Raw genomic sequence first — 12,685 nt, forward strand, 5'->3', positions numbered from 1 at the left:
GAGATGCCACCACTTAAAAATGTTAGCGATGATGATGTAAAGTATTCGGTTGAGGGTGAATCGCTTGTGATGGTACATAATGAATGTTCAGGTCAAAGAGCATGATTTGAAGAAATAATTAGAGGATGTCTTTCATATGAGCTGTCATATCAGTAATAAAGTATGTGGTATAATTATAAATGATGAAAGTTGTGTGAATGTTAATAGTACTACACTTGTTAGGAAGTTGAGTCTGAATACTACAAAGCAATATAGACCTTATAGACTTTAGTGGTTGAATGAATGTGGAAAAGAGAAGATTAATAAACAGGTTTTGGTTTTGTTTTCTATTGGAAAGTATAATGATGAAGTTTTATGTGATGTTTGTTACATATGGGTCACTTGTTATTAGAAAGGATGTGGTAATTTGATAGGAAGGTAATATATAATGGGTTTAGAAATAAGTATTCTTTTGTAAAAGATGAAAAATTCATCACTCTTGTACCATTATCCCCGAAACAAGTCTACGAAGACCAATTAAAATTGAAAAGAAAAGGTGAGGCTGAAGGGGTGAAAATGTCTTGAGCTTTAAGGAGAGAAAAAAGTTTGATTTGGCCGAGAGAGAAAAAAATAGCGGGTTGGTCGAGAGTGGAGAGAAAAAAGCAAAGAAGAGAAACGAAATTGTTCAGAGAAAAAATTAGCATAAGATCTTTTATGCAAGAAAAAGTGTTGTTCAACATGCTTTTTATACTAATAATCCTCTGCAAAACAATGTTGTTGTTTTTTTATTATAGGATTGTGAAGACGTATTGCCCATAGATGTTGTTCCTAATGTGGATGAAGTCAAATCCTTTTGAGTAGATGAGGAATCATGAGAACCGATAAGCACCATAAAAAAATCTATTAAAGATGCTGATTAGGCCAATGACAAGGGCCAAGAAGATTAAAAATACAGTTTTTGGCATAATTTTTTCTAATATGCAGTTTTACGCTTAACAAGAATAACTTTCAATTCACCAGTTAGATCAAGCTGAAATTTCACCAAGAGATTCTACAGGCCTTGTTTTATATAAAGTTAAAAGTTTTTAGCTATCAGAGTATAAGAAGGCCTTAAGATAAAGCCTAGAAGCTATTATGCGAGAATTGCATTATTATTTTTTTAATTGACTTAGGATTATCTTTCATTTTGATTTATGGATTTTCTACGGGGAAACTTTCTTATTTTATATAGATTTCTTGTATGGGTTGGACGTGGAGACACAAGACCTATATCGTAAATTACACGAGTATATGGATAGAAATGATAAAAGATGGCTCGACCTGTCATTTTTTGATCCAGATTGAGCTCATCTAGGCTTATTTTTTTGTTTTGTTTTATTTATTTAGGTTATTTATGTTAGAAAATTTTAATTGATGGTCAATCCCAATTGTTAGATGTTTTAGGATTATGCTATTTATATTATTTTTTTCATCTTATAAGGGTTTTTTTTATGATTGAATAAAATGACAAATTTTTGCTTTCCCGAATCCTCTATTCTTCCTAACTTCTCCTTTTCTTTGCTTTTAATTCTTAACTTCTTTCTCTAAAGCTTCTTTCTTTTCTACTTTAATTCTATTTGTCCTTTGTTCCACATCAACTTTAGTATCTAGCACATACTTTTAATTATTTTTATAATTAATCGATCTATTAGAGCTTGTGAAGATTTATAGGTTTATCATCATCAACAGTTGATCTAGAAAAAAAAACCTTCAATTTTCTGTTTACAACCTGGAAAAAAAAAGACATTGTTCATCTTCAAGAACTGACCAAATCTTTCACACCACCACCGAACAGATTGAACCAACACAACAACTTTAGCAGTGCCACCATAACAAAAAAAAATGCACCACTAACAACAATCATTGCCTATAGATCAATGTTGATTCACCTCCTCGAACACTTTAGATCGTCTATGCTAGCAACAATAATTATAACACACCAGTAGCCATCTCTTTTTGTTTTTGGCAACAAACAGAGAGTCTCTCAAAGAATTTTAATTCATCGGTCCAACATCATCTCCACATCAGTTCAATAGACCCACGTCCAACTAAACCACCACAACATTCAAACGACCACAAATCCAAGCCAATAACTGCACAATAAATTTGTGTGAATACGACCTCAATTAACAGCAATAGAAAAAACGGGCTTCCAAGGCAAATTAATTCACAATTACCACAACATCGCATCATCGGCTTACACATTAGTGTCATATCATCCAAAAAAAATTGACATCACTGACGTGCCAATGTCCATAGCCTTGTCAGTGCCACACCATCCAACACAGACATATTAGAGATATGTCAGTGCCACGTCACCCAGAACCTCCATATCACCCATCACTGCCCGTCAACTGCAACAAATTCCAGCATACATCAATCATAACTTGGTCAGTAAGCCACTACAAACTTCTTTTAACCATTGAATATCATTATTCCTGGTATATTTTTACACTTGTTAACCCAGAATTAACAATAATATTATTCTTTTATGCCTGGCCATAAAAATATAGCTTGTCTTACAATTTGAACTACCTTAATTTTTAGCTTATTTATTCATTTGTATTGAATGTTCGGTCTTTTTTATTAATTGTGGAGCTTGGCTAAATTTGTTGGAAAATTAAAACATTGTGTTTGAACTACATGTGTGCATTTAGAGGACTTACATTGCTTGCTCGCAAATTTTCCTGATTTAATATGTTATTACTTAGTCTCAAAGATAAATATATAATCAAATATTAGCTTTAATTTTATATTGCATTGTACTTGCAAGTGTCATTTGTGATCTCAGTTATAGTTCTAGGATTAGTATTGCATGCATTTATGGAGTAGTCATCTAGTACAGAGTCCAAAACTCATAGTTACCATAGACCCGAACACTAGTAATGTTCTTAGGGATATTCAAGATCAATTACACCTAATATGAACTGATATGAACAACATGTCCACTTAGATGAACAACCTCTCTGAGAGAATGGAATCCATGGAAACTTTATAATTAAAGCAATCTAGCGAGAGTGAGCATTCTAATGAAAACCGTAGGAATCATCAAAGATCGATTCCTTATAGGAACCATCAACATAACCACCATTAGGGTTACAATGAATTTGATGATCGTAATGATAATGAGCATTCCGAAAATTACTATTAGAGACCAGTTCACCCTAGAAATTGTCATTACAACCACAATCAAGGTCACCATGACTATGATAACCCTGATAATCGAGTCGTGAGACATATCAAGGTAGAAACCCTAACTTTTAAGGGTCAACTTGACCCGTGGATCTTCGATAGGTGGATATGTGACATTGATCAATTATTTGACTAGTATAATTTGTTTAAGAATAACAGGGTAAGGTGTGCAAAAATAAAACTTAATGGTATCGTTTAGCTCTATTGGGATCTAGTTGTATACCGAAAACCACATTCTATTCCAAATCATCCTTTTAAGAAGTCATATAATCCCCCCCATGATGATCCTATTGAAACATCTACCCCTTTCACTTTGACATCCGCACAAAAGAATAATATTGATGTTATTCTAGATGAACAAGTTTTTTTTACCAGGATGTTGAGGTTCAGCGGTTTCTAGTTTGTTGGGTAGGCCGACCTGATTCAAATTGCACTTGGATCACTAGAAATACATTATTGCAGATTGAACCAAATTTTTAGGAGTACTATCAGAGTCGTTTAGAGCTACACTTGACGAGGTCGAGTTTTTCCAACCGCGAGAGAATTGGTGGGGACACCAAACCCACATCGCAGATTACAGAGTATATGGACGAAGATGATGAAGGATGACCCGGCCTGTCACTCTTTGGTTGGGAGATTGAGCCCATCTAGATTTATTTCATTGTTTTATTTTATTTATTTAGGTTATTTATATCAGATAATTTAACTGATGGGTCAAGTTTAATAGTTGGATATTTTAGGGTTATGCTATTTATATATATCTTTTTCATCTTATGATGGAATTTTTTTTAATTAAATAAAATGACAAACTTTTTCTCTTTCCTGAATCCTTTATTTTTCCTAGTTTTTTTTTTTTTTTGATGATTGAATAAAATAACAGACTTTTTCCTTCCATGAATTATTTAGCAAGTGGTTATTTTTTTTATTTTACAAGGAATACTAACTTTTTAAGGATTCTTGGATGGCAACTTGGAGAGTTAATTGTCATAATTTCCATGTTTCCTAAGGAGTCAAAGCCGGCAACAATGGGGAAAATTAATTATCAAGGATTCCCTAATTTTTAAGAACACAAGATTGGCAGGAAACCTACACAGAAAGCCGGCCACAACATTAATTAACAAAGGTACTTGTTTTTAGCAATATATTTTTTTTTTTTTTGACAACATACGGCAGCCTAGATTATTTATTATAGTTTTGGATTTATATTATTTATTTTATAAATTTTGGGTTATTTCAATTGTATTTTAATATCAGTTTATTACTCTATTAGGATTAAAAGAGAATACAAAAAGTGAATTATTTCATAGTAATTTATTGTGTTGCAATGTATCTCATATTTTTTTTTTTTTTATTAAACTTTTCTTAAACTTACAAAATTTTTCTATTTTTAACTTCTTGTGCTGAATCATTGTATCAAGTTATGATTGCAATTACTTTTTAAAAAATAATTTTATATTAAAATAAATATTTTTTTTATTTTTAATATCAGCGTATTAAAATAATTTGAAAACACTAAAAATATTAATTTATAAGTAAATAAAAAATTAAAAATTTTCTAATTTTTTTTAAAACATTTTGTATGAATTCAAGGGTTCTTATCTTCCTATTTGCATTATTAAATGTGGAGATGACAAATGAGAATTTGCACTTTGATTGGAAAGTTGAATGACAGTCACTTACAAGCAGACTTGCATCACCACGTCAAACAAGCTTACAAGCATTAAATAGTAGGCAGGAAGTATATAATTAATGAATCAAATTACACTGCTGCATAGCTTTACAAAAGCATGCCTGATGGGCACGTAAATCCAATGGCTTGCTTATAACTTGTTGAAGAAAAAAAAATGAGAATAAAAAATTGTAGACAGAAGCCAGTAGTATCATGTGAAGGATGAGCAACGGGATCCTTCTAGATCTCTCAATCTCCAACCCCTCAAACCACATAAAGAATACCATACAGCAAACTACTGCATGGATGCCAAATTTCTAGCAATGCTTCCATAAAAATAACAGCTGCATAACCAAATCCATAACCAGGCCAGTAATCTTGCAATCAGTAATAAAAGAAGCATTCGTTTGTAATAACTTCATGCACTTCCACGTGAGACTAGTAGCCAGAAGAAACTAAGACATTATGCTCCTTCAAACGCTTCTGGAAGTGTGCCAGACGATTCTGTAACTGGAGGATACCTGCAGCCTTCTGAGAAAGAATGGCATTCAATCTAGTAACATAACCGTCGAGCTGATTTCCTGGTTGATCTGCTTCAACCAGCAGGTTCATCTCCTGCAAATTTGGAAATGACATTTATATGTAAGCTCTCGGACATGCTTTTTCTTCAAAACACAACTCTCACAAAAGCATGCAAGCAGTACAATAATAAAAAATGAACTAAGAATGCTTTGGCCAAACCACAAACCTCTCTCACAATGTTCATAGTCTCTTCCACTTGTTTTCTGTGAGCATTTACAAGATCCTCCTCTTCCTGGGAGCATGCAACCGAAAATTAACGTTAAGACATTTAGGTTTCAGCACATTCAAAAGAATTTATTCGTTAAGTAATTATTCTTTTCTAAATCACCTGTAGCAATGCATTCAAGTCATTATCTGAATGCGAGTTCTTAAGATTAGATTTTGGCATATCCCTCCACTTTGTCTGACCATTGGGTTTCTGTATTTTATCCTCTGAAATAGAAAGATTGTATGGCTCTAGCTTCCCATTCTCCTTCCATATTGCTTTCTCTTGTTCATATGATTCTTCTTCTGATGCATCAAAATCATCTCTCTCATCTTGTTCTGCCCATGCATCATTTGCATCGTCCTCATACGCGGATGCAACTGGTAAAACAGAGGACAAGGGCATAGTAGTTGATTCCCTTAGGTTTAAAGTTGAGGACAATACATCCTTCTTGGAAGTGTTCCCTTTTGAGAGGCTCTTCACTCTGCACAGAAAACTTAGCAAATTCAGTATAAAAGGATCACGACAGCGTAAATCATACCATAAACATCTTGCAATTGAAATCATTTTCATGTACCTGTCAGCATATCTCAAGGTGTTAAGAGTGTGTTCACATGATCCAGAGCTTGGTGAAATGCATGATATCATAACAGTGCGTGAATTGCCAACGAAAGAATCCCTTAGAACCTCAGTTAGCTTGCTTCCTCTGAAAGGAATATGACTCTTGTCATTGTCAAGAGCCCTGATGCACTCCTTTAATGCAAGTAAACTCTTGTTGATTTCTGCACCTTCCATCCTGCATCGTATATATGAAACAACCAAATTAAACAAACCCACCCACCCTCCCACATTAAAGAAAGGACATGGAAAGAACATTTCTGATTTATGCCAGTGAAATTCATCAGCTATTAAGAAAACCATGAACTGGATGCTAGAGATGAAAAAGCCATGAAATAGATATCAACTTTTAGCTACAGAGTCATTAAGTGGTGAAAGGGACAGAGGACATAAGTAAAACACAATAGAAAACAATGAACTATCTACATTTCTTATCGCCTTGTAACAATATCGGTATACACTGGAATAATTTTATTTCCCAGGAAATTGTTAAACAACCCTTTTTTTTCCTTTGCCAGATGTTGAGTCCAGTGTGATGTGTGAAAATATCAATTTCTACTGCCCTAAGATGATGGCCAAGCTGCAGATGGAAAAATATCCCATGCCTAATCCTAATTCTGTCTGGTACACTGAGATCCATATGCATTATACTGAGTGTGTCCCTCACTATCAGAATAAGAAACAGAAACCTTAAATTGCCCAACTGGTATGGCCAATAGTGGCAAAAATTACCACAAAGATAAGGGAGTAGACATACCTCGTTTGTTTATCGTTATCTGTGGTATCTGCACCACGTTCACTTCCTGCAAGATCTATGAAGGAGAGCTTTCCAACAAGGCGTGGAGGCTTTGATTCATTGCCATCAACTGATCTCTTGATAGCAAGCTGGAGTATGGCATGTGAACGGGAGGATTCTTCATTTGCACCAGTTGTGCCAGTACTTCTTGAGGCATTTCCCTTCTCAATGAGGTCCTTAATTGTCTCCACATCTGATACTTTGTACTCTTGCAAACCCACAATGCACACCTGCTGCTTACCATCCTCTCTCATGCAGAGTTTTCTGCACAAAGAGACATATCAAATTCAGCCAATTCTGAGAGCAAGTGATAACTACATAAAAGACAAGGAAGGATCAGGGCAACTAACTTCCGATCACTCAGGAGATCGAATAGTTTTCCACCATAAATTTCGAAGAAGCTCACAAATAGCTGAAACCCTTGGCTCCTGTAAGTATGATGCATCAACCTCAAAATATCTCGTGATGCTTTGAGGGGTAAAGGCTTCATAGTATAGGTTTTTCCACTCCCTGAAAGAAGGACGAAAAATTAAAGCAAGCTGGTTTTACAGCAACAATCTAGTTCTATTAAATCATCAGAGATTTCTTGCCACCATGGGGTGAAAGACATCATAAACTAGCAGGCTTAAAAAAATAAAACAGAATGTCATGAATTTTGATATTAATAATTTTAAAGCAAATCACTGTGATGTGAGAAAGCTACACAGAAAGAAAAATGCATGAGCAACAAAAGAACATGCATAATGATAACTTCAAAATGGTTTATCCATCAAGTCGTGAACCATTGAGAGACTACTGATGTTGGATGGATAAAGAGGGCATAAAATACATCGAAGTTGGGCGTTTCAAAAGCAGGTCTAAAAAACATTTATTCTCAGCATGAAATCACATGATTATGGAATAAACTCCCCAAGTGTGTGTGTGAGCGAACACGTGTGTGTAATCTAATGCCTTCTGTAAGTTACAAAAATGCTGAAAAAAAATCAGAATAGAATTATAGAAATTATATATAAAAAAAAAAATTCCAAAAGCAAGGGTGTAAAAGGCATCTATCTTATATTGCACAGACAACAAATCACCTGTTTGCCCATATGCAAAGCAAGTTGCTTTGACCCGTTGAAAAATTATTGGAACTATGGGCTCCACTGTCTCACGATAAACCTAAAGCGAAGAGGTAAATCTATAAGCTATAAAAACACTGGCATTATCTAGAAACACTTGGTTCATTATGACGAAAAATATACTCACTTCATCATTAGAGACCTCCTCATTGAGCACTGCATCAAACACAAATTCATGCTTCTCAACGTATTCTGTTAAGTCAACCTGTAGAATATCAATACCCACAATTACTACCAAATCACCTATCAAAGGAAAAAACTATAAAAGTCTCTAGAAAGTTTATTAATTGAAAAATCAGTAAACAACAGAGTAGTGCAAAGCATGAAAATGAATGAAAAATGGACAAATCAAGGTTCTTGCAGATAAAGTCTATAATAATCATTAAGGAGAAGCATGGCCATTAGGATTACATTTGAACCTCCCTTCTTGTTGTTTTATGTATCTAATATCTACTTCTAAATGTCTTCATGGATGAATTTGGCCCAACTATTATGCATCTTATTGTTTTCGTTCTTATTTCATTTTATATTAGGTCAAGGACCAATTAGGAAACAGATGTCCTTGATCAGCGGCCAGTGATTCAACCTGATTATTTCTATTTGACTTCTTTAACAAGTGATATAACAGTTACCTTGAGTTTAGTCTCATGAACTGTCATAGAATTGGAGTGTGTGTCTATAATATCTTCTTCATTTTTTGCCAGTTCCTTTTTATTCAATGGCCTCTTGCGCACCTGCATTAAAAGAATTCACTTGTAATACTATATTAATGTTTAAAGACATTCATACAAGCAAGGCAGATGCTGCACTAAGAAGAAACATTATTAACGTTGCTAGTAAATGAAGTCACTCTATCAATGAAATTCGGAGCAAATTACCAAAGTTCACAAAGCTGGGTAAGCATTGTATTTAGGAAAAAGAAAGGAGCAGTTAACAATAGAAGTAAACCAAATGAAACTAAAAAGAAAAACATACCACAACTTTGATCTTTGCAACAGAACTTGTCTTCTCTTTGTCTACAGCAAAGCTTTTCAGGAGGATGTTATCAGGCAAGCCAGGAGCTCTGCCAGTTTGTTTGTTGCTTGAAATGTAGGGGTCAGAGTCATCAAAGCTTCTTCCTCGAACAGGATGAAACAGAGAAGAACCATCGTAGAGTCCTGGAACCTGCAACTATCATCAAAATACAGAAAACTTAGCATAAATATGGATGCAAAGTCATAACACTCAACTGCAATATGAAATCCCAAATCACATATTCAACACCAAGGAGCAATGCCTGCTTTACGACAATGCGATGAACTTCTAAAGAGCTGACACCATAGTATCATTATTTCTTGAAGCAACGGCATGGCATGTATCCTACCTTCCATTTCTTCTCAAAAGCTTGTGTGCATGTCAACAAATAAATAAGACACGCCTTTTTATTCTTTTAAAAAGAAAGTTAGAATGGTATTTTCTATTTTTGGAAAACCACAAAAAACCATGCCATGCAATTTGTTTGGTTATAAATGGAACCAGTTTCAAAGACCTAAAGCTCTTCTATGTTATTCAGAAACATGTTCCATATCCAAACATGCAAAAAAAGAGTTCTTAATGACATGAGACATATCAGCAAAGCAAGCAACCCATAAGAGCTTGGGACTCAAACGTCTTTTTGGTGCAAGACAAGATGTTCTTCACTAGCTACAAAGCACAAAAATCAGAATATCTTTTAGAAGCAGTTATAAATTTGAAAGTATAGCTAGAGCGTAGATTATCGAAGCAGAAGATTTCGATAGTAGTGCACAAAATCAAGCTCGAATGCATTTCATTTCTAAAAAAAAAATCAAACAATACGGCAAAGATAGAACTTCAATTTATCGGAATGTGGATGGACCCAATTGTTGGATGCCACATTAAAGTATCACTACTGATCATCCAAAACCACGTTTCTACTAATTCACGAGAAAATGACAGAAAACCCACCTCGGGTAGCAACTCGGTGTCAAAAGAATGCAGATCTAAGAGGCCAGGACTGAACTCATTTGAAGAGTCCTCGCCATTCTTCCTCTGGCTCGATGGCCTTGAACTAACAGGAGGTGTTGTTGGCTCTGAATAAAATTCATTTCCCCTATTAAAACTGCTTTGCGCATTGCGATACATTCTCAATGCCTGCCCTCCTACTCCTCCTCCACCACCACCATAGAAATTATAGTCCTGCATTCAATTCCACCATAAATATCGCAATCAATTGCTTGAGATGCAGCAGCATCCAATAAATAAAAAATAAATCTCTTGTGATGTAAGGAAAAATTTAAAAAGAAAAAAAAACATTTTTTTTTTGTTTTGCCACATTTTCTGTACTTTACTGGCATTTTCCAAAGAAATCAAAAGTATCAGATCTGTATTTTCCATTCCATCATAAACCAATTATAGTCAACTCCCGAAGCAAAAAAGGGGGGAAAATCCAGTTTCCTGACTTAGTGAAGTCGAGAAACCAATTACATTTCACAAAACAATCCAAGATTCAAAAATTTTACCCCCCTTTTTTTTTCCTGAGGGACCAAACAGATTGAGCAGAAGACTCGAGCGCAAGATGGGAAAACTATAAAAAGAAAAGAAATTAAAAGATCTGGGCAAAAAAAAAAAAAAACCTGAAGAGGAGGAAGAGAAGAGGAAGAAGAGTTGTTGTTCTGAAGGTGCTGAAGACCAGCAGATTGAAGCCATCTTCCATTTTCCGAAAACATTCCGTTGCTGTTATCAGAAGATGAGTATTGTCTTTGATGATGAGATCTCTGCCTTCCCATTCCGTTGTTCATATCACACACACCCCTCTCTCTCTCTCTGTATTTATATATGTAAATAAAGCAGGAGAGATTGTTGATTTATTTACCTTTTCTCTCTCTCTCTCTCTAGGAGAAATAAGAAAATAAATTCAAGTTGAAAGTTGAAACTTTAATTTAGAAGAGAGAAAACGGTAGCAATTAAGATTATCAGCAGCACATGATCGCTTTTTGCAAATGTTAAAAATGGATAGAGAGAGAATCTAGTGGAGGAAGAGACAGGTACAAGAGACAGAGAAGGGTCGAGTAAAAATGAAGGACTGCTGTGCTGTAGTAGATTTTGAATTTTTGAAGACAGAAAGGGGACAAGCGTTTCTACCGCGTGCAGCAGTGTTTCTGTAGATTGGACTTGTTGTCTATTTCAAAAACAAATTATTTGGACAAACTACGATTACGCCCTCCATCTGTTGGATACATCTCAATTAGGTCATTCTCCTAACGACACCGTCTCATAAAACTCATGGATATCCTTGACACTCCATTCTCTCTCTTCTTTTTTTTCAATTGTTTGCTGACATTTAATTTAATCAATTTGGATATATCATGATGTTAATAACTAAATTAATATTATTATTATATTGATCTTTTGATAAATGTATCATTGCTACCTTTTAAAAAATAAAATTTAAATTCATATATGAAATTATTTTTCAAACTCGTACTCTTGGTAAATAATTAAGTCTAATTTTTTTATTATTATAGAGTCCATATATATATTATTTATCTTATCATTTTAAATATCATATCAAGTACTCTATTGTATATAATGAACAAGATAGCAATTATTTATTATTAACAAATTAAGAAAAATTAATAAGAGAATGATAATATTAGATTAAATAAATGGAGGATTAATATATATGAGTTGCATGTCCAATTTAAATGGGCAGGTTGATGTAAATTGAAGGTGAGGGAGGACACTCACATTTCCTTAATGGTGAAGAATACCATTGATGCATTGAGTAGGAGAGGGATGTAATTGAAATTTACCTAATAGATAGAGGGCACTTTTATAGTTTGCCCAAAATGATTTTAATTCACGAGAGATGAACTATTTTCATAGCAGCAATTTTACAATTATGATATAAAACATGCAGAAAAATTAAAGTCAATGGTATTAAATTTTTTTTTTTTTTTTTTTGAGAATGAACATTAAGCATATTTAACTTGAAGTAAATAAATAAAATTAACTTTAAGAAGTTAGAAAAGATTATTTATGCATAAGATTGTAGAAAAAAAATGTGGCATTTGATATTTTTTTGTTATTCAATATGTATCTTATTAGCATGTTTTTTTAATTAATATAAATATTTAAGCTAATTTATATATAACTGGACTAATTTTATATATCTTAAAATCAAGCAAAACAGTCATATCCATGATTAGTAAACTTGAGCTTGCTTAATATTGTGTTTGGAATTATAATAGTTTTTATTTTTTAAAATATTTTTATTTAAAAATATATTAAAATAATATTTATTTTTATTTTTAATATTAACACATTAAAAAAATTAAAATTATAAAATAATAATTTAAAATAAAAAAAAATCAAAAATTATCAACCAAAAAAAAAACACACTCGTTAATCGTTATCCTTAATCAAGTCGTGCATCAAAAATTAATCATCAATGAGATCCGGTAAAAATCTATCTTAAATAAAAA

At 33.5% G+C, this 12,685-nt stretch overlaps 1 protein-coding gene across 2 annotated transcripts; it reads right to left on the bottom strand.

The window, feature by feature from the left end:
• Positions 1 to 4,843: 4,843 nt before the first annotated feature.
• On the bottom strand, positions 4,844 to 11,346 carry LOC7478394 (kinesin-like protein KIN-13B). 2 transcript variants are annotated; one of them, XM_024598068.2, is made up of 12 exons: positions 10,835 to 11,346; positions 10,167 to 10,397; positions 9,177 to 9,365; positions 8,834 to 8,935; positions 8,329 to 8,406; positions 8,160 to 8,241; positions 7,431 to 7,590; positions 7,042 to 7,344; positions 6,244 to 6,462; positions 5,790 to 6,150; positions 5,628 to 5,693; positions 4,844 to 5,494 (listed from the first exon to the last, which is right to left on the bottom strand). In XM_024598068.2, exons 1-12 carry the CDS (start codon positions 10,997 to 10,999, stop codon positions 5,318 to 5,320), a joined length of 2,133 nt encoding a protein of 710 aa, XP_024453836.2. In that variant the 5' UTR covers positions 11,000 to 11,346; the 3' UTR covers positions 4,844 to 5,317. The 2 variants fall into 2 exon arrangements, with proteins under 2 accessions (XP_024453836.2, XP_002303287.3); XM_002303251.4 differs by having other exon boundaries at positions 9,177 to 9,371.
• Between the last annotated feature and the right edge of the window lie 1,339 nt (positions 11,347 to 12,685).

This window comes from Populus trichocarpa, chromosome 3, assembly GCF_000002775.5.
Source record: "Populus trichocarpa isolate Nisqually-1 chromosome 3, P.trichocarpa_v4.1, whole genome shotgun sequence".
NCBI classification, from domain to species: domain Eukaryota; kingdom Viridiplantae; phylum Streptophyta; class Magnoliopsida; order Malpighiales; family Salicaceae; genus Populus; species Populus trichocarpa.